At 40.6% G+C, this 22,771-nt stretch overlaps 1 protein-coding gene across 2 annotated transcripts in view; it reads right to left on the bottom strand.

The window, feature by feature from the left end:
• The window catches only part of MAPK11 (mitogen-activated protein kinase 11), a 38,331-nt gene extending 16,049 nt beyond the window's left edge, over positions 1-22,282 (bottom strand). The window contains exons 1-7 of one of the 2 annotated variants that reach the window (XM_068931562.1): positions 21,715-22,282; positions 7,521-7,650; positions 6,548-6,606; positions 5,303-5,414; positions 2,742-2,771; positions 2,558-2,605; positions 44-158 (exon numbers count right to left, since the gene is read on the bottom strand). In XM_068931562.1, coding sequence (XP_068787663.1) covers positions 44-158; positions 2,558-2,605; positions 2,742-2,771; positions 5,303-5,414; positions 6,548-6,606; positions 7,521-7,650; positions 21,715-21,827 — 607 coding nt within the window. In that variant the 5' untranslated portion in view covers positions 21,828-22,282. Of the gene's footprint in view, positions 1-43; positions 159-2,557; positions 2,606-2,741; positions 2,772-5,302; positions 5,415-6,547; positions 6,607-7,520; positions 7,651-21,556; positions 21,683-21,714 lie in introns of those variants that run through there. The other variant, XM_068931571.1, reaches the window with a different exon arrangement.
• Positions 22,283-22,771: the final 489 nt, after the last annotated feature.

Consider the following 22,771-nt stretch of genomic DNA (forward strand, 5'->3'; position numbering starts at 1 on the left):
AACTACATCCAGCTGAAGCAAAATGAAAGTCTTCATAATTTACCTGTTTGATTGTAGTGCATCCAGTTTAACATAATTTCTGGAGCTCTGTACCACCTCGTTGCAACATAGCCAGTCATTTCATCATCAGTTTGTCGAGCTAAACCAAAGTCTAAAATCTACAGAATAAAAAAAAAAATTTAAAAATTCTTTTTAATTTTGTTATAGGAACTGACTTTCTCCATTGTTTACTTCTGAGTTTCTTCAGAAGTCCAAGTACCTCACTTTCAGTGAAGTTCAACGGCAAAAGATTCAATGGAGGACTTCATCTGCTCTCCCTGCTGTGGGCGCTCTGTGGGTCTACACAGAGACATCCCCAAAGCGAGGGATCTGGCCATGAATATATGACTATAATGTTGAGAAAGTTTGCCCTCTAAGACAAACTTTACATTTTTCCTCAAGCTCAGTTTTCCTCTGTCATTCATTTGCTAAAAATAAGCACTGTTGCTATAAAGATGAAACATTATCAACTGGGAACATTTGTGTAAAATGCCATCTCCAAATGCCGCTAGTCATAACATTTAAAGACAACACAAGCTAATCACAAATCCCCAGAAGTTCGACTGATTCCCTCTCACAGCTATTTAAGTATTGTTACATACAGGTAGCATTTATGCAAATCACACCTCATTCTGATGACACTAGGAGAGAAACATATATCCTACATAACAAGGTACATTTAAATCACATGCCATCTGTTTTCAGTAGAACCCCCCTCACTGCAAAACAACAAAGGAGCTCTGTTTAAATGCATATGTTACTCATACGGTTGATGGCAAAATGTTATCCTCCATATGCTCTCCTTTGCTAAGTTTGCATTGATAGGAAGTTATCTCAGTTAATTTTTTCTGCTCGTTTCTTTGCTTTCTATTTTTCGATTAGTCTACATCCTACTAATTACGGAGCTAAAAGGTATCCTTAACTCTGAGAGATACTGTTGTGAAAGTGTACCATCTAAGCTTCAGTGCTGTTCATTAAGTCAGTCATCTGAGATACTTAGCATCTCTTGAAGTAGAAATGTGAATTAACCCCCTGATGGGATCCAGTATTATTTATTAAGCTGACAGCAAATCCTTTTCTTTGGTAGCAAGGCAATTTTAAGAGTATCACTAAAAATTGCCCAGTTACAACCCAATTTAAAGATATAAAAACCCTGATGAAAAATATTAAGGTATAAGTAATACCTTAGCATCTTACTTTTAATATACTTTAAAAGTATTATTTCTTAAATAAGCAAAAAAAAAAAAAAACCACCATGAGGCAAAAAAGGCATGAATAATGGCTTGAAACTTCAACACTAATATCCTTATTCTAATAAGGCTTTCAGCAATATTTTTCTTTAATTGCTGATCCCGTCTGTCAAACGTGTACACAAACACACGCGTTCACGCACGCACACCTTCTTTTTGCTTCTATTTAGTTTTACATCACAGGATGTAAAGCTTTAAAAACAAACAAAGCAAACAACAATGTAACAAATGGAGAAAGGACGTGCACAGATAAAATAATAATAGAAAAAAAGATTAAAAGTCTCCTTTACTTACAGTACAAAATATGGGACACATTTTTGAAGTGAATAATGAGACCCTGATGATGCATAACATTTCACAGATGCTGAACGTATATGCATGAAAACATTAAAGGGATAATCATGAAACTTGCTGAGCATCTGTAACTGTCACTAAAACACCAAGGAACTATAGTTTCTTAGCACAGATCAGGATTAGTCCCAGAAGCTAACTGCATTTCTCTTATTCAGTACTGTGATTTTCTGCTGTTCTCATAATATTTGGAATTTTTCCTTAAATCTCTCACTGCTAGAATAAAGTTTACATCAGAGTCTCACTCACAGACAGAAAGATGTTTCTGGCTGTCACAGAGAAATGCTAAACTTCTCACTTTTTAAACGTAAAGGCTCCAGAAGCTAAAGATATCTCTTCCTTCCCTAGACCCTCATTCTTACTATATAGTATCACACAGATACAGAAGGATATGTATTTATACAGACAAGGGCATTAAAAAAGTATTTGAGAAGTGTGGATTACAGTTGTTTTTGTTTCTTTTTTTTACTGCCTCTAACTGGTAATGTAATTGGTAATACTGGTATCTTTTTTTTCCTCATATCATTATTTAATTTAGCTTGTATGTTCTGTAGAAATAAAAATGAAAGTTATTAAGTTGCTTCATATAAACATTGCAGATGTAGATACATATCACAGCTTAAAATTTCAAGATATACTCAGCTGAAGTACTCGCTCATGGGCCAAATTACTAACCTACGTACCTTTTGTGAGGAAGGAGAGGCGAGCATTTTGCAAAGACAGTTGTTTCAACAACACATTAACATTTGGGAGAAAACACATGTTCATGGAAATGTTTTTTCTGTGCTGGGGAGCAACAGTAGCAAACAGATGAAATTAATTGAATGAGAAATAAAAATGCCAACTAATGTTTCCTCAGAAAACTGCCAGCTTGAGAGCTATTACAGCATTCATCATCACAAGAGCATGACTCCTACCCTCAATTCACAGTCTTCATTTACAGCTAGGTTACTTGGCTTCAGGTCCTGTACCAGAACAAATAGAGTTAGTCAGATACTATTTTAACCTTTAAAAGCATATTATAGCAATGTCTTGATAACACATTCAATGCATGGAGGGACATGCTTCATTCATTTTTATTACAGCAATGAGTGAACTCACCCGGTGGATGATTCCAGCCGAGTGAATATACTGTGAAATGAAGAGGGAAAAAAAGTAAGATTTGAAGTTAGAAGTGAAAGGAGATGCAAGTCACTTGATCTATCTTTTTGCTACTGAAACTGATGGTTTTATATACAGAAAAGAGTCACACCACATTTTTAGGGCAAACAGAGATGTGACGATCTTCAAACCTACTTGTTTTCTCTTAGCCAGGGCTAGATATTTCCAGAGAGGTAACCATGAACACTGGATTCTCTCATAAAAAACTGCAGTTGCAGTAATTCTTCTGTCAAAAGTTTCATTCTAATTTGAAATTTATTCCTGTCTGGATATCCATTATTATATCTTGATGTCCATTTTGATCAGCTAGTCTCTCAGTGAGCCAGTGGCCTAGGTAGCAGTACTGACTCCTAGATGATATACATCTTCCCATACTGTGAACACCTCACGTTTCAGTGACCTCCCCATTCTGAATGCAGGTGAGAGATATTCATGCCTCTGGACAAATTAGAGGCCAGAATATCCACCTAGGCCACAGCATTGTTTCAAGTCCACTTTCAAAGGAGGGACCTTAAGTAGCCTTTAGTGTCTCTGCTAATTTTACATAAAACGTAACAATTTAAATAGAGATTGAGAAAAACTTCCTCTGTAACAGCCTTCACTCAACTTGCTAGGATTAAGACATCTCATCTATAGTTTTACTGACAACAAAGATCAGTAGGTCCTCTAAAACACTCACTTCTGTTGATGACAATTTAACCTTTCTAGAAGCAGTGATTGTATGCAAAATCTGTATTCTGAATGGGAAAAACCTAAAGGAAAAACACATTCTTCTCATTCCATATCTATGTACTGCTTATCAAAAAGGTAGGGACCCTATCCCTAAATATTCTTCAGAATAGCTGTAACAACTGAATGGAGAGGAAACTAGAGCACTGTTTGCAACAGAATCAACTATGCTTGTGTTGTGCTGAGATAGCGGTTCCTTTAGGTAACCCTAACAAACCTTGTACCAGCAGTTCAGAAACTACTGAAACTGCTGGACTCCAGGTTAACGCTTCACGTGTTCAGACAGCTTTTTCTGCAGGACTTGATGCCTGTGTTGAATAGTGCTGAACACCTGTACCAGTGAATCCAAAGCCTACTCAGGTATGTAAGCACAAGCTGTAATGACTGCAGCACAGGTGTAAACCAGGAGTTACCTGTGATCAAATGTGCTCTAACTAATGAGACACGAGAAATTCAATTCCAGGAGAGAAAGGCAAGCCACAGTCAAACTCTCCTCTTTAAAACAGAGCTTGAAATGAACCTGAATCCATTTCTGAAACTAATTTTCTCTTTGGTGCACTGCTCCTACTATTATTTAGCTCTGACACAACATAGTCTTTTATTCAAGACTGCAAGCCAGATAATTAATTCTAGAATCCATCTTCCTAGTTAAGCTATTAACTTGAGTAAACGAGACAAAGCAATTAAGGACTCAGTTCTGCAATCCTTATTCACTGAAATCTGCACTTAAATTGACAGAACCCACGTGCACAAATATGAGTTACTGTCTCAGGCACCAGGTGACTTGCTCAAAGCCATGTAACAAGTCTACTTCATAGCAATGATTTACGACAGCTTTCTTTCAAACGTACAGCTATCTTCCGTGTCTAAAACACTGAGTATTGGAAAGTAAACTGCTAAAGCTGCTGATCCCTAGCTCTCTTTTCCTTTTGCTTATGCCTAGAAAAAAAATTATTAGCTTTGGTCTGAAAAAATGCTTATCATCAAGTACTGGGAAGCATCTTCTGCATCTGATTATAGACACTTATATGCTTTATGTCAGCAAAACGATCTATACACTTTAATTCTTTAGCAAGAAAATTTTGCTACAATATCATTGTCTGTACTATCTAATTGTGTACATTTTAATGGATATGATTAAACAAAACAATGATTTTACAAGCAGTGTAAATCCTATGTGATTGCGTGTAACATAGTACACTGCTAGGGTAAACTTCCACAAGTTTTCCAAATAATGCAGCTAACTTGCTTATCTCTCCACTCATTTGTTGCTCTCTACAAAAATCAGCACTGCAGTTTTTCAGACTGGCTTGCGTCTTCCAAAGCATGAACATGAATAACTTGCCGCATCGCACTTCAGACGTTTGCCCTGTTCATGAGCAGATAGTGAAAAAGAATGTGAATTTTATAAAACGCACACTGTGTGCTACAGAATATGTTCACTTGAGACATCACGTAAGAAGTGCTTCTCCTTCATTAACAGCTTCAATAGATACTGATCTAAAGTCAACTGTCACAGCGAGAATTCACATGTATTGTGCATGAAAACACTTGCAGGCTTGTGGTTTTAACTTTGGTTAAAAAAAGAATCGGATCATTTCTGAAATGATTGCTGCAGATAAAAGGAAACACAAATATTTGTGTACTCTTAACACACAAACAAAAGTGTTTAAGCATTGTCAAACAAAAGTGTTTAAGTATTGTCACTGCAATGAACCAGTCTTTACTACATCTTGGTTGCTGACTCTAAAATCCTTACATTCAGCCAGTACCTTAAGACCTCGAAGCAACTGATATATGAGAAACTGTATATGGTCATCTGTCAACTTCTGGCACTTCACAATGTTGTTCAGGTCAGCACCCATTAAATTTGTCACAAGATACCTGTGAAAATAAAATACATACCCCACAGATCAAAACAAAAAAACACACCGCATTTAAGACTGGCAGAAGGTAAATCCTAAAAGAAGAACCTCTTAAGAGTAACTAGACAGTTCAAGGTAGGTTCCCTTTCCGTTTACTACTAACATATGATTTATTTCCTTCCAGTCAGCTATGAGCTTTAATATTGAAATCAACTATGAGCTTTAATATCAAGAAAGAGAAAAAAACTCTTCTCGGACGTTAACAACTCTTATCTATGATTTCTTGATGACACACTACAGCAGCGAGGGGAGAACGTATCGTGTTTTGAGATGAATAGGAAGCCTCGACCCACAAGTGGAAGCCCGATATACCCAAACGACAGTTACTGTGAGGCCCTGGAATATCTAATGATGCAAATCAACAGGGGATCAGTTGAAACAAGAGTGCTTTGTTTAACTCCTTCCACCCCAACTGGAGGTTTTCTTTTTTGACACATTTTGCAGAAACATCAATTCTCTTCCAAAGGAAGTTCTTGGTACAAAAGTATGCACCGACCAGTCCCAATTCTGATGATTTAATTTCGCTTCACTGAGTCAAAGGCATTTTGACTCACTAATTTCCACGGAGCCAAAAAAACGCTAGTTACTATTACCTCTGCTAAACTGTTGACCTAACTGCTTATACTAGGTGACAAAAGCAACTCCACATAAACGGTATGTTTGAGTAACATGCATGTAAAACTAGCCCTAGATCAGTCAAGAATCTAGCTTAAATTCACCTTGTCTAAATAAACTAACAGAATACTTTCCTGCATTTCTGCACTACCTAATCTAGCTGTGAAAAAATAATGTACAGTTGACATATAATTGAATTGAAGCAGCTTTAAGTTTATTGGCCTTTAGGCAACATCAAACCATCCACCAGGTACCTATAATCTTTTCCTTCACCGTTCAAAAAAGTACTAAAATGAGAGCCACCCTTCTGCTTTCCTGTTTGTGGAAAAGCTGCATAAAGACATATTGGGGTTCTTTACACAAAGCCGTCCTTGGCTTCAAGTGCATTAGAAAAGTATGTGCTTCTTTTTAAAGCCAGAGCTGTATTATCCTTATTTACTTACTAACTAGTCAAAATTATTTTAAAATGTTACTTACACTTCATTAAAATTTTCTATGGATGTTGCAGGTGTAAAAACATCTAGCAATCCGATAACCTGAAAGACACATGAATTGTCATTTTATTTTTAGAAATATATAACACAACATATAATTAGTATTAACAGTACTTAGAATTTTTGGCATGAAACTTACAAATACATGGCATATGATCATTCAGAAAACTTAGTAAAACCAGCATAATAGGTGGCTTGTCCAGGGATCAAACTCAGCTATCTCCATTGCCAATAAAAAATATATTAATTACAAAAAGTAGAACAAGGCTTCAGACAATCAGAAATCAAGCCAGGAAATGTAATATCTCACAACAGAAAAGCTGGTACATGGCTTGTACCAGGCATTCACAGATTTTCTTGTTCTGCTGTTGATAACTTTTTTAGTATCCTTTCTCCAGGATATTTTTCAATCCACCATATTGTTATATTCAGGCCTCAGTTCAGCAAGCTACTTTTAAGCAGATGGATAATCCCACTGAAATCAACTAGTTCTGACATAAATTTAGGCAAGTACTAATGTAGTTGGGGCCTGAAGTTCTCCTGTCTTTCATCTAGATTAACAGGTGAATTGTGTAGGAAAAATATATTATATTGTCATAATTTCATTGAGAATTCAGCAAAAGCAGGTTTGAGGTATTTTTTCCTGAACTGATGCTTCAATAACATCCAATAGTAGAGAGCAGAACACTGTACTTTTATCATTTTAGTTTGAAAGAGTAGGATCACTTGCTTTGGATTTCATTAGCTGGATCTTCAAGATCCAGTTAGATCATTTTTCCATAAAAAGGCAGCCTTTCCAAAGACTTCTCTAAAGGTAGCTAGGTCCAAGTATCTTGGGCAGTCAGAAGAGAGCTGTACATACTTTTCTAAAAAGGCTGTACCTAACTGAAATTTAAGTCTCTATCACAAGCTTTCATCATAAAAATGAGAAGAGAAAGAACTAACTCTGCACTTACGTTTTCATGCTTCATGTGCTTAAGTAGTCTGAGCTCTCGATAGGTCCTTCTTGCATGAATAAGTGATTGAAAAGGTCTTGAAAGCTTTTTTACTGCCACCTTCTGTCTTGTTTTGGTATCATAAGCTGAACTACAAGAAAAAAGAAAGCTATATTGAAAGCATGTTCTAAGCTGGCATTTCAAAGCTCTCCACTGCCTAAACATCCCAAAGTTCACGGGAGAAACATACTCTGTTGGCGATTTTTACACCCTCCTTTGCCATCGTTTACATTTTACTAATGGATTGCAACTGGGAGAGCTAGTCAGCAGTAACCATGAGGATTCAATGATAACTCCCTTGTTTTTCACATGGCAAGTTACTGACGCTTACTGTAACGTTCAGGAATCCCCCAGGTAATCCTTCCCCATCTGGCAGGGAAAGTAACCAAAGAATTAGCTTCATTAATGCAGGTCTAGCCTCCCTCTCCAAATCAAGACTCTTTGGGAATAATAGGATTCAAATTCTGGATCTTAGTGAACAATCTGGACCCTTTAATAATTCGAAGAATGCTGCCATTGTGTCTAGCAATATTAGTTATGTCTAGCGAACATTTGCTTGCTATATGATAATGCCAGAAGTCTGGTATCACATTAGAATCTTGACATAGCCAAGGTCACAAATGTCTCCTCGGGAAATACCTGTAACAAATGAACAACAGGTATATGCCATGAACTTCAGCCTACAGATCCTGTGGACACGTAGCACGTGCTTAACTTTATACATATGGAAATGATCCACTGAAGAGGACATGAAGCGTAGGTGTGACCATTTGCACAAAAAGGGAGACCAGTTTTCTGAACATCAAAAAGACATGACAAGTATAGTAAGCCACAAATGAATACTCCTTTTATGTAACACAGGAATAAAAATGATGCCTCCATATTTTATTTCACGGCACTACAAAGTACATTTATAAAACGATTCAATTAGCTACTTTCTCTCATTAAGAAAACAATTTCTTTAAACTGTTGTTCTTGCCCGTTAAATTAAAATTCAGTTCAACTACAATACCTGTAAAATTCTCTGTTTAAAGTGTGGATAACACAATCTGCAGTTGCTAGTAACAGCATTAGTAAGCAGAGATGAACCTTCACACATTTATCCGGCAGAAACTTTTTGTGGAGTTACAAAACATTGAAAATCAAACAATATAAAAATTGCAAGTTGTGTAGGATGACAATGGTTGACAGTAACTAGATGTTATTAACTGCTTATTATTAGTGTTTTAAACACTCCTGAAGATTGTGGTAAGAGAAAAATGCTACAGACAAAAAGCATACGTCTTGCCAAGAGTAGCTCCCAAACTAATACACTGATCCTATAACCAGCTTCATGCTGGCGGCCCCTGCACATACTTGGCGCTTTACTAAAATCACGGAGATAGAAGACAAGGAATTATTTTTATTGAGAAGCAACAAATGGGTTGTAAGAACAGAATGACATCCAAAAAAATGATCACGACCCAGTTATCCTAGTATTCACTGAGCCTCTGAGGAGCCCAACGCAGAGCATAATGCAGCAATGTTTTATTAGGTAAGAATAGAATAAGAGGAAGTAGATTTAATCAGCAAGTTTCTTGCAGGCACCGTGGAAGGAGTGAGTCACTCATGAGATAAATGAAATAGATAAGCAGAATACTTAGCTAGTTTCTTGCAAGGATCACAGAAGTGGATCTTCAGGGAAGTTTTAAACGTGTAGAGGGTTGTGGCTTTGCAGAGCACCTCAGGAAAGGCATTCCCTGAGCAGAAGAAAGAAAGCACAGGACGTAGCAGCAGAAGACTGGTATCAATCTAAGGAGTGGATGGAAGGGATACGATAAAGAGACTTGTTCTGACAGTAGGGTGCGGACACAGGACACGAGCACACTGTGTTACTCAAACATGTGGAGAAGTTCAAGGAAGGAATGGTGTAAGAATTGACAACAGAGATATCTTACATTTCACATGACTGGCCACAGAGACAGCATGAAGGTTGCACAAGTAAGTCTGAAGGAATAAGAAGGAAGCCAGTGCCTCACTATTAAAATAACAAAGATTAGACATAATTGATGCGTGCAGTCCTGGCCAACAAAGCCAAAGAAGAGCACCACAAGTCTCAGAATACCTACTCTCTACACGTATTCTAAGCTAAAGCTTTTTTTCCAGTGAAAAAAGGAAATGTTTATGCAGGCAAATAAATAACATTGCCCAACACAGCTGCCTGGCTTTAACATCTCAACTCTTCTGGTAATTCACAGGCTTTCTCGCTCCGGCTTGCACTGCCCTGTGAAATACTGTGTATATACAAGGCTAGAAGAAATTAGGTTTTAAATCCCATTATCATGATAAACACACCTTTCCTCCCACTTTTAAGGTCAAATGTGGGTTTTAGCAGTTTAAAAACTGCTTATCCTTTAGATGCATTTCTTTTTACCCTCTATGTGACTCAGGGCTGGAAAGCTTTCACATGCTATAAAGAACTATTTTTTAACTTCAGTAATTCTTATGACAGCAGCTCTTTAGATGCAGGATGGAAGCAAATCAGGAGAAAGGGAAAAAAAAAAAAAGGAAATGGAAAACAAACAGAGACTCAAGTTCTGGGAACTCTAATGAGGAATTATGAATCTAAGCTGAACAGGCCAGGAATTGACTTGGTTTAAATGAGTTCCTTCACATCAAGAAACGGTACCAAACAATAACCAGAGCCAATGCCTTCAAGTTGTTTCCTTGCCTGGCTTCCCATCACGACACTCTAAATTATTAATACTGAAACATTCAAATATACAGATTTCGTTAACCTCTTCGTCAGATTCAAGAATGACTTGCATCTGTGATATCCTCTGTGGTCACTTCATAAGCAGCAGGACATTGCCCACGTTCCACCCTGTGTGGAATTACATGTTTGCTCTTATTTTAGATTGAGTCTCTCCCTTTTCTTATTATATCACCATAACTGCAATCTGAGTTGTCTCCTGAATCCTTCATAGTCCCCTGAGTAAATTGCTAGGTGGTGGGATTAACTGTTTCCCCTTTCCATGCGATCTCCCTGAGAGCATTCAGCTTTTACACGGGATCCCTGGACAGCACATCTCTGCTTCCAGTCATGGTAATTCTATGGGCCTGCCTGTGTTTAGCACCTGCACAAACCCCTCCTCTGGGGGCCTGTGAGACCAACCACTGACTAAAAGGATTCAAAACAGCTTCTTCAAAACATGCTGTTTAACCAGTCAAAGGCACACTGTTACTAAGAAAAGGGTTAGAGGCCCTCACCTTCCCTTACCCTGCACTGCACTCAACCCACGTACTCCCTACCTCTGAACTAAAACTGGAGAGAGCTGCTCTGTCAGTCTCCTGGTATTTGCATTGCCTTATAGCTCCTTCCTCTTTTGCAAGGCATTTTCTACTGCTGTGGGTCCTTTGGAGCACAGGCTTCAGCTTTGGCAAACCGGTTACATAACACTGACTTATACCTGGAAACAAGATCATCCTTTTAATGATTCAGCTATTGTTTTCTAAGTTTCTTTGAAATTACTTATTCTGGGGTGTCTTATTTCTAATTATTACATTACCTGACATAGCTGGACAGAATACTACTACAGAGATAAACTTTGATGCTTGTAAAAGATATACCCTCTCCCATTTCTAAAATATTCTTTACTATTAGCATTTAATTTGTTGTAGGCAGTGCCAATAAGTGACTTTTAAATTGCATATTATCATTTGGCATTTCTGATTTACTATAGAGCAGTATGCTCTAATGCCTCAATAGTAAATGGGAACACCACTTTAGATAGAACTCCTATCATAATTTAAAAAGAAACACAATTCTTACTATTTTCTTACTATACAAGAAAAAACTTCATAATAGTCCTTGTAAGAGCTTTTTTTAGATATGATCATTCTTGACCCAGAACCCTTGGCAGTTATGACAGATATTTTTGCTGTCCAAATAAAATCAAGGATGAAGCAGCCATCACTGTAAGCCATCTACTTACAGTGACGGTATCATTTTGACATAGATCAGAGGACTTAGTGTTTTCAGTCATTGCTTAGTGTTTTTAGTCACTGCTTAAATTAGACATTTTTTCAGTGTTGTCAACTCCTATATTTAATATTTCTATTAATGTTCCACTAGATGAAATAAGAATCTCTACTTATATACACATTTTACCATTCCTCAACGTTTCAGAGAAAAGTTTGAGCATACGAAGCTAATGCAGTCCAAAACCTCAAAAGGCAAAAAGCACAGGATTTTGAAACAATCTCATGCCAACTTCATGACTTTGATGGGGCATAGTTTTTTCCTAGTCGATGTTTCTAAACACTGCTGTACATAAAGTCATTCCCCTAGTGTCCATGGACAGTTTTATCTATTATGGTTACAGATCAGTAATACTGGACAGACAAATCATTTACATGCACAACCATCTCAGATCCTGCACGTCTTCATGGATTTGGAGAATACTGCTCAGCATGCCTGTTGGACTAGAGCTGTCTCCTGTACTTCCTAGTGCTTTGGGCTCCGAGAAGGCTTATTAGCTGGGCACAGCTAGTAAAAGCACATACAACATGCCTGGAAAAAGTTCAACTTGAGTGTAGTGTTTGATCTAATAAATTCTCTTCGTTCCAGGAGCCCGCTCAGGTCTAGCTGATTCAAAATGAAGGCGTGACCCAAGCTGATGCTATGTGTTGCCAGTCCCATGTGTCTGCAGTAAATTGCCAGTCTGTTCTGCAATACCTGTATCAGCTACTTCAGACTGCATCACCTCAGATAACTGCAAGGTTTTGGTGGTCTGCAAAGTGTGATTTTATGTTTGTGGAAGCGCTGTATCTGTCCAAATAATTAGATATGCTCATTCTAAATCAGAGCTTCATTTGAGTAACTGCAAAACATATAAACAAGAGGTAACATTTCCAGTTTATTTTATACAAATTAGTGTCCTCGCCTGTGAGACTTTCAACCTAACACTGCAGGTTTGGTAACTGTATGGACACACCATACCAAACTTGAGAAAATGCTAGAGACAAGTGGATTGGTCCTTGTGGCAACGATACTATGTCTAGAATCTTCCCCATATTGTTCTAGGCTACTATTTTTATTTCCTTCATTGCAGCACAAAACCAGAATTTCTCTACTTCACTGGTTAACCTAAGGGCCAAATTCCCACAGAATGTGCCAAGCTTACCTGCTGCATGCAAGTGCAAGGAGTAAAAAAAGGGAAAAGAAAATGCAGTTCATGCTCAAAACGGATTCACATGGGCTGAACTCTACTGATTTGGCAAAAAGAAGGTGGCATTCAGAAATCAAAGGGGAAAGTACACAGAATTTCTGCTGCATATTAGTACAGCCACAACCTCCAGCACTTATCTACAGACCTAAGTATCCATTCATGTACCCATTAACTCCTTTCATCATAGGAGATGTGTGTGTCGTCGTGGTCCAATTTCCTCTTGTTTTTTAACATTCTGACTGAGGAAAACAAGTAATGGCAGCAGGAAAGAGTATGTGAGCAAGTACTGGGGGGAAAGGAGGGAAGAGAGGTCAACATACAGAGAACCTGATCATTGAGCCAGACAGCGTTTGCTGCAATGCACATTGGCAAGTAAATCAGAAGAAAGGAGACACAAAAGAAATCTCTTCTGGGACACTTTCTAGTGCCCAGTCACACCACCCAATTCCTCACAACTGCAGTGAATGACAAATCTCACAGGAGTCAATGCAAGTCATCACATGGATAACATGGGGTTTAGGTTTTGTTTGAAAGATTTTGATTGTCATCTTTGTCTTCTGGGTCCTCTCCAAGATCTTGGCCTTTTTGTTTTTTTCCAATAGTTCTTGTAATGGGGCCTACTTTTTTATTGAGAAATAGAGTAGTCTTGAAAAAAGCACACATGGCATCTATCCAATATCAGAAAATGGACCCTAAGAAAAATGGACCCTAAGAACTACTGGCACTGTAGTAAGAGCACAACAGAACAAGGCTGAATCCCAGTGTCATCCACAGTAAGCTTAACCTAAGCAGCTAAGTTAAACCTACGAAATGTTTCATTTGTTTCTTCTTTATGAACACCTTTTTACTTCACGCAAGTTCAGGCTGGTGTTCACGCAAGTTCACGCCCTCCTTCTGAGAGCTAGAATTAAGGTACAGATAGCAGACTGTTTTGTTTACTAGACCTCACAAATCATAACATGTATGTGCATCAGAAGGGATCTATAAAGAAAATTGAGAAGATAATACAGCAAAGGGTGGGAGGATGAGTAATAGGCAGCTCTAAAACGACATGTTAATCTCCTCATTAGAGGAAAAACCTTTCCTTGATGATGACAGGTTACTGCATTGTAAAATTATATCTTATCACTTGGATAGTATTCCAAACACTATGCTGCGCACTAACATCACTTGTTTTGGCTTTAGTACAATCACAGTCAGTTATCTCAGATTAATTTACCACTAGATCTAAATACAAAAGTATAAAAATAACTATTCCATATGCCACAAAACTGTTGCATATCTAACACAAAAATAAGTACATCTTTTTAAGCAGATAGTGAAATAGTAATAATAATAAAAAAATTTACCTCTAGGTTTATATACATTCATTACCAATCTCCTTTTACTATGACAACATGATAATAATAATGCCTCTAAGTCTACCAGCTCTTTTCTTGTTTTCTGGTCCGTCTCTTACCTCTCCACAGTTACTGAAACACACAAATAACTTTACAGAGGACTAATTACACTTTCGTAAGAGAAGTTATAAACATTATAGATTAAATCAGTGGGAGTGCTATGTTTAGAATTATTCTTTTGAGAAAAACATGCAGAAGGCTGGGGTCATAAGCTGTTAGCTCCCTCAGCGCATGTAACCAACTCATGGATATTAAAATAACCATGTATTTCAGACCGCCTATAAGGCCCATGTCAGTATGGAATGCTTAAATACACTGCTTATGAAAAACTTAAGTCGATTCAGCATTTCATTGAAAAGACTGCCAGGTTGTTACAAACTGCGAGCTTAGAAGCTACAGCTACAAGTACTAGTGCTCAATCTGGATATAAAGTTGAACATGAAAAATCTCAGCGCCTTCAAATACATGCATAAACCTGAACAGACATAATCTCACTTACATTATTGTTCTTCTTTCTCCTATTCCTCCCCCACTCTCCCTTGACCTTTCCTTTTTTCCCCTCTATGTACAACGGCCAAAATGTTAAATGATAGCACTGCGTTCCCAGGTCACGTAAGAGTTTTGAAACTCCCCCATACAGACTGCATGCACAGAACTAAGATACTGGATTTTTGATATCAAGTAGCTATAAGGTCCTGAAATTGCAAGCAGCTCCTTGGGAAGCCTTCCTGAGGGAGCCAGTCCTTAAGACTTTAAGGTCTTGGCAACAGGGATTGTGTGTCCTAGCCAGGTGCAATTGTGATCAGGAGGGACGGCAGGAAAAGAGGAGCAGAGAGCTATGCCACTGCTATATCAAGTGCTCAGGCAGGTGCATATTACAATAAATGACAATGCAGTAAGGATGGAGGAGATCCTCTGCAGAAGATTTTTACTTAATTAATGTATACCTACAACCAAACAGAAGGCCATAATTCTATAATTTTTGCTGCCTTTCTGCCACAACTGGTTCATTCTTCAAGCCTTTTTCATCTCCTGCTCCCATTTCTTTCTCTAAAAAAGATTTCATCAATTCCTCCTGAAAAAAGCAGAAAAATACAAAGTGATTTTCCCCACACGTCTTGAGCTTGCCATTTCTTCTCCATTCTACAACTCCTTCCGCCACCTCCCTCACACATACAGATGGCACTGGCTCAGTGACAGCATCCTACCTACAGATCTCTCTCATAGCTATTCTCAGCCCATCTTATCCTTCTCCACAACCACTTCCTCCTTGATTCAATCTCCTTCATTAAAAGAATTCTTACTTTCATTTTAAATATGAACCTTGACTCCACCAATTACCATTCCACTTCCCTTTCCTTTCCAAAGTCAATGACTATGCTGTTTCAACAAATGGAAAATACGCAAAATGAAACTAGACAAAAGGAATTACAAGCAATCCAAATTCCATCCTGGTGCTCTGAAAAAAAAACACTCTCATTGAACTCTCCAATGATCTCTCCCTGGCCAGTGCTCAGAAACACTCTTCCATCTTCCTCCTCCTTTGATCTGTTTTTCACATATTCTTCAATTCTTGCCCTCCTTTAGCTTTGTATCTGCAAACGCCATTACAATTTCATCCCCAATAGCTATTTCATCATATTCCTCTGAGGCTCCTCCTCATTCTGCAACATTTTTTGTTGCTACATCCATATTCACCTATTTATTCTTGTGATGCTGCTGTAAAGATCCTTCTCCTGACCTGTAACCCCTTTTTACTCATTGCTCCTCCCTATTGCAAGCTCACTTTCCAGATCTTGCTTCTGAGTATCACATTTATTCACTCTTACAAGGTGTCCTGCCTCCAAGCAGACTCAAATGCCTTCATCTGCCACCCAGTTTGCAAAGTGTTTGACTAGGCTCAGAAAGGGCTCTTCGCAAATATCTGCAAAACAACTGAAAGTATTCAAAAGTTTCCTTCTAAATGACGCATACCAAAAATAGACAACTTCTAATGGATCTTGGACAGCAGCTAAGTGCTATGTTAACAACATTGTTTGATGTAATGTTTCCGGTCACATATTACACAACCATATTTAGGATGAAGTTTAGCCCCTGTGTTTGCACTGGAAACAAGAGACCTCATCCAAAAGAGGCCTGGCCCAAAGGGACGTCCACTGAAATCAATTGGCTGTATGAGTTTAGGATTCTGCCTTCAGCCTTTATAGATCTCTATAAAGTCTTCAGTTTCCTGATGTATATACACACAGGAAGTGTGCTAAAAGCTTATCTAAGCCTTTACCATTTAAATAAGCACACAGTGTTACAATGATACATATTATAATCCTAGTAAGATGATGTTGTAGTTGAAAACATAATACTTAGTGTTACTACAGCTAATGAAAGGGTTCCTTTAAAGAACAGCATCATGCAGAAATCATCAAATAAAATCCTAGATCTGAAATCGTTCTCTTTTTCACTCAAAGACAATTTATATCAGTTTTTAAAAAAACTTCACACACTGCTGAGTTGTCTCAGCACTTGTTAAGAGGTTCTTAATCCGGAAAGGACAGTATCAGTAATTTTATGTCTCGATCTTGAAAGCCAGAATCCTCAAATATTTGAGTTATAATCCTACCAGAAATCATAGGATTGGGTGGAACGGGGGAAAGAATGGGTCAAGCTTTAGGAATAAAGTTTTCCACTTCTACTTTTCCACTTGTATTTTCTTAAAGTAAAACAGAAGCCCAAGAAAAACCCTAAGGTTTTTTACCCAGGATAAGCCAGGACAAAAACTTAATGGATCTTAAGTATGCACTTAAAGTCATCGGGATGTAGAGACCTGTTTAAGTGCTGCACTGAGTGAACAATTTAAGGCAGACTTTGCTTACCTGCTTTCCTGAATCGAGGCCTGTATTATCACAGTCCCAAGTTAGCAGGATACTTTTTTTTAAACATACACTTTTTTTATAACCTGAGGTTTGTGTTAGGCATTGCTTGAACATACATTTAAAATCAAAGGAGACTGCATGATGGAAGCCAAAAGGTAAGGAAAAAACAGCACAGAGAAAGTACTATTGATATCAAAGACCTCTGAAGAAACAGCGTAGAAGTTTCTGTTTGGAAAAAAGCTCTTGCCTCACTTCTGTTAATCTTGCAAGGTATCTTCTTTCCAAAGGAGGCAAAAGAGAGATTTTCAATATGCTAATGAGAAATAACCTGTTGGAGAGCTCATAGAGAGCATGCTGCAGAAGGCTGTCTATACCTCCCAGGCAAAGAGACAATTAAGTAGGTTGGAAGACAGCTTACAAAACCTAGCATGAAAAGAGGTATACCGGCTTTAAAAAACAAAACAAAACCCTTTTGCTATTTGTGTTGCATAATTTAGGGTAAATAATAAAAAGTCTTAAAAAAGAAAGAGATGAAAAAGCTATTTCTGAGTTACTTCAATCAGGTGCTAACACCAGCTCCCAAAAGGAAGAGACTTAGAGGAACCAAACTACACTGGATCTGCCAAGGTAATACAGCTGCAAAGCAGAAATGGTGCAGGCCAGAGATCCAGCTTAAAAGCAGTATGACCAGAATAGTTCAAAGACTCGAACACAGTCAGAATTATTATTTAAGAGGTACAGTCAAGAGGGATAAGCGTTTAAAATGCAATTTGACCTCAGGCCAGCTCAATCTTTTTTCTCCAGGCTTGAAACAAAACCATGGTAGATGAAAATTCTCTTGTGAAAGTCTGCTTGCTTGCTTTCCATCTAAATGGCCCTCAGCTTAACTATCGCCCTTAAAACCAAAAATATTTTTAAAATTCACGATTAGCAGGGATAGCATCTGCTCTACAAAAGCCAACCAGTCCTGTGACTTCAGTGAGAGATAAACCCTACTTCTGGGGTGAAAACTGTGCAAATGCATTTATCAAGGAAACTTTAAATTAAACTATTTAATTAAGTTTTGGCCCAAGTTAAAGCAGTTTTCTATTATAAAAAAAAAATTGAGCAAAAAACCAATAGCACAAAAAGAAAACGCCTCCAAATGAAACATGTAAATTTGGTATTTGCCAATATGCAAATAACCTTTGAAAAAACAAATGCTGACAAAAAAATATACTGTTGAAGACTCCACTGATCATTTTAAACATAATTAACCTACCATACACACCCTATGCTTTCACAGGGCTTGCAACTTTCTCTCAATTTACAAAATCAGATCCATGAGCAACAAATGACAGATCACCCACCAACGTGAATGGCTGTAGGAGACAACCCAGGTGAGGAAGACCTCTGCAGAATTAAGATACACACGTAATTCAAAATGCACTGCAATGCTTGAAAGAACGACTTCACAGTTCTCCACGTGGTTCATATGGATGCTAAAGTGCAATGCCGTCTGACAGTGTGGCCAAGTCCTTTCAAGGATTTCCAGGAAGGACTTTTTTTTATAATGTGTCATAAAAAGAGTGAGAAAAGCAGTAGAAGTCTTTGTACTAAAAGAGGGCCTGTGTTTTTCACATACTCTATATTTAAATAAAAAAAAGAAGAAAAATATACTGGGAAGCACTGTACGTGATATCAACATTATTTTGACTTTGAACTGCATACATAAAAAGGGCAAGCAGAAGATAGCTTAAATACAAATATTTACATAATGTTTCTTTTTAACAAATATCACTTGACTTGCACAAGTCTTTCAGCTGTGACTGATAATTTACAGTAAAAAAGGAAAGGGAAGGACTCTAGAAGAGTTTCAGTGAGGTAGAAAAAGATTTGCTACAACAACTTTGTTCCTGTTTCAAAGCCAGTGTTTGGACTTCAGGGCTACGGCTTCTATTATGCAAAGCACTTAGAAATTTATTTAATTTCACTGATTTCCATAAGACTTAAGTAAGTTTTTAAGTATGATACTGAACAGGAGTGCAATTACTCACAAAAGCTATACAGCATATTACTCAAGGGAATGACTCTGTCTCATGGGTCTCCTGGGTAAGGCGTGTGTATATAGAGAGAAAAAAATCAATTTCAATAGACACTAAAAATAGACAGCTTTTCTGAGATGTAGGTAAAACTTTTCCTCACATTCAAGCTTTTGCTTGAGTTTCTAGTCCATTGATGTTAACAGGACTATTAATGTAGAGTAATATTTTATTACTGTAAGCTGTTCTTAAACATATATTTTAGAGTAAAGCTGTCGCATGGCTTCTTCCCTGTATTTCATATCCCAGTCCCTAGGCTCCCTCACTGATAAAATGCTAGGATTTCCTTGGCTTCACAGGCAGAAAAGAAGTAAGTAGAATAAATTAACAACACTACCGGAGTAAAATAAAAAAAAAAAACATCACCAGCTGTGCAGCAAGTGAACCACCACATGTTTTCAGTTCCTTCACAAGTTCTCAAAATCTTGGCATCTCATTACAAAATTCAGCACAGTAGGTTTTCCCTTAAAACTATTTAAGCATAAATGGGAAAAATAATCAAAATGCAGGTTTAATTGGGAAACTGCAGCACTACTTCTCATACCGTATATCCAGCTCCGAGTTTGCAAAACAATAGGGAAGAAAGAAAAGTAGGAGTTTATGGTCTAAATAAACTAGGTCCCTGTGAAACTATTTACAACAATTACATAAACACTCGCCTATAACCTTTAATTACAATGCCAGGTATCAATAGTCACACAGCATTTCCCTAGAGTTCTCTAGCGAAAGCAGAAACATGAAATAGTAAATACAAATTCCAAGATACTAGTGCTGAGCGTTTCTGCTGATTATTGGACCTTCTTTATATATATATATATGTAAGACTAGGAATAGATATAATTGAGGCATTTCACAGAGCTAGAAAAGGATGTAAACAATAAGAAACTCCATATATGTTCTCCCGTATCTGACTGTGAAGACAAAAGAGGTGAAAACTATTCACAAGTTTGTCAACTGCAAAAAGTTAAGAAACTCTGAAGAAACATTTTTTCTAGAGTAGTACACTTCATTTAAGGCCCATATAGATTGTTTTCACATTATTCCACTTACCTAGCTTATAAAAGAATCATGACTCTTTTTCAGAAACCCCTTAAACATTACTATTATTTCCAGAAATTGATTCAAAGCTTTTATAAACACAGTGAAGTATGCATCAAGTATGAAAACAACAGCTTGATCTTACTGCACCAGGAGTTCCCAAAACTGCATACCTGATAAGCTAATTATTAAAAAACGGAAACATGTTATGATAAGGAGCTGTGCTAAATCCTTATGCAACACTAAGACTCCAAAGTCCTTGAGCCACGCTCTGTCCTAATTTACAGTGCTGCTGAAACCACCTGGCAAAAACCTTCTCTCTTTCACACCAGTCTGCCGGCGGACTTGTCCAATCTGCACTCTGGGGGCAGAAGTGACGCTAGCCCCTCTCCAGGTGTGCTCCCACCAAACTCTGCTCCTTTCTGAGCGTGTAATTCACCCCAGCTCCTCGCTCCTTGCTCCTGTGACGACAGTCCCATTAACCTGTCTGCCAGGAAGCGCCCAGCTCACAGACACACGGGCAGACGTATCGTTATCACAGCAAAAAATACAGAGCAAGGGAGCTGCAGGCTGCAGGCGAGGCCAGGGGGCCGAGGGCAGCCGCTCAGCAGCCAGGCAGCGGAGGGCAGAGGCTTCTCAGGCAGCAACAAGGCGGCACTGGACAGCCGTGCCCACAGCCCTACCAGCCGCCTCCCCACTCCCCATCCTCCCACTCGCTTGGGAGCGAGAAATGTTTATTTCCGACTCAGACACACAATGACTGCGCAGGATTCTTGGCCACGGGGCAACTTTCCCTCAATTACGAGCGGCGTCAACTGATGAACGGCTGGGTGACAGATGGTTACATCGTGGCACCCACTTTCACGAACTGCCGCCCCTTGCAGGAGATAAAGCCGCGGAGCAGGCTGCGCGCACCCCGGCGGCGCCACGGCGCGCGGTCGCGCCTCCGGCTGCCCTGTGAGGTGGGAGCCGTTAAACGGCCGGCGCGGCGCGCGCAGGGCAGCCCGCCAACGGCCGCCGGGCAGCGGCGGGAAGGCCGGCGCGGCAGGGGCCGCCCCCCGGCCCGGTTGCCCGGGTTACCGCGAGGCATGCCCCGGCCCCGCGGGGCCGCCCGCCCGCCCGCCGCGGCGGGGGCAGGGAGAGGCGCACGGCGAGCACTCCCGCGTGCTGAAAGGAAAGCGCCTCGCCACTACGCACCCACCTCTCCAGCAGCCGATGCGCGCGCGCGCGCGCGCGCACACAGAGACACCTCAGCCGCCGCACGGGGCAGCCCCCGCGCGCCCCCGTCGCCGCGGGGCGCGGAGCACCCGCCGCTCGCCTCCCCCCCTCCCCCCCGCGCGGACCCATGCCGCGCACGGCGTAAGCCCGGAGGTCTCCGCCACCCGCGCGCCGGCCTACCGGCTCCCCGGCATTGTCTGCCCTGCGGCTCGCCCGGGAGCACCCGCGCGGCGGCTGGCGGAGGGCGGCGAGGGGCCCGAGGCGGCGCCGCGGCTGCCCCCTGCTCCCGGCGCGCAGCACCTGCCGGCTCCCGGCCCCTCTCCCCGCCCCGCACCTACCACACGGAGCCATAGGCGCCGGAGCCCACGGGAGTGAGGTTCTGGTAGCGCTGGGGCACCTCCCACACCGTCTTGTTCAGCTCCTGCCGGTAGAAGCCGCCGCGCTCGGACATTTTCGCGGAGCCGCCGCCGGCAGCGGCAGCAGCAGCGGCGGCGGCGGCAGCGGCGGCAGCAGCAGCCGCCCCTCAGCCGGGGCGGGGAGCGAGGCGGGCACGGCCGGCGCCGGCGGGGAGGAGGGACCGGGAGGGGAAGAGGAGGGGAAGGCGGGCGGCCGAGGGGGTGGGGGCAGTGTCCGGGGCCGAGGGGAGCCGAGGCGGCGGTGAGAGGCGGCCGGAGCGCAGGCCTAGGTGCCCCGGGGCCGACCCCCGGTGTCTTTCCCCCCCGCGGGGGGGGGGGGGGGACGGCGAAGCGCCGAGGCCGCCGCGGGACGGACAGCCTCGTTGCTGGGGAGGTCGCGGGCTGGAGCACCGGCCGCCGCCACAGCCGCCACCCCCGCCGGAACATGCCAGAAGGAGCGGGACCTGTGCTGCCCACGCCGCGGCCTGCGGCTCCTCTCGGGGGTCGGGCCGGGGCGGATCCAGACACCTAGCACTTTGCCGGGGCATCCCTCACGCATTTTTAAAACCTTGTTGGCTCCTTTTTTATTTTGACGCAGCCACTTGAAGCTCTCTGTCAGCCTGCTAGATCCCACTCACCTCGGGTGCTGGGTCGCAAAAACAAAAGGTGGTGAATCTATCCTGGGCTCTGTTTTAACGCAGTGAGTCAGGTATCTCGTATGGGATGTGCGGGGCAAGCCTCAGCCCTCGCTTTCACTTTCACAGAGGTCTTGCTGGACCTCTCAGTGTTACCAGGAATCCCCTGATAGCTAGAATTTCCCCATACAGCATTAGCTACTGCATACATTTAATAATCTGAAGCCTCCACTTTCAATCCAGGAAGACTCTAGCCCTCAGGACAACAGAGGAAAAATCTTGAAAGTTTGAGCTTTAAATCCTCAGAGGACACGCACCAGCTAAAATAAAAGGAACTCAAATTTTTGTATTGCTTTATTTTTTCA

This window comes from Struthio camelus, chromosome 1 (genome assembly GCF_040807025.1).
Source record: "Struthio camelus isolate bStrCam1 chromosome 1, bStrCam1.hap1, whole genome shotgun sequence".
Taxonomy (NCBI): domain Eukaryota; kingdom Metazoa; phylum Chordata; class Aves; order Struthioniformes; family Struthionidae; genus Struthio; species Struthio camelus.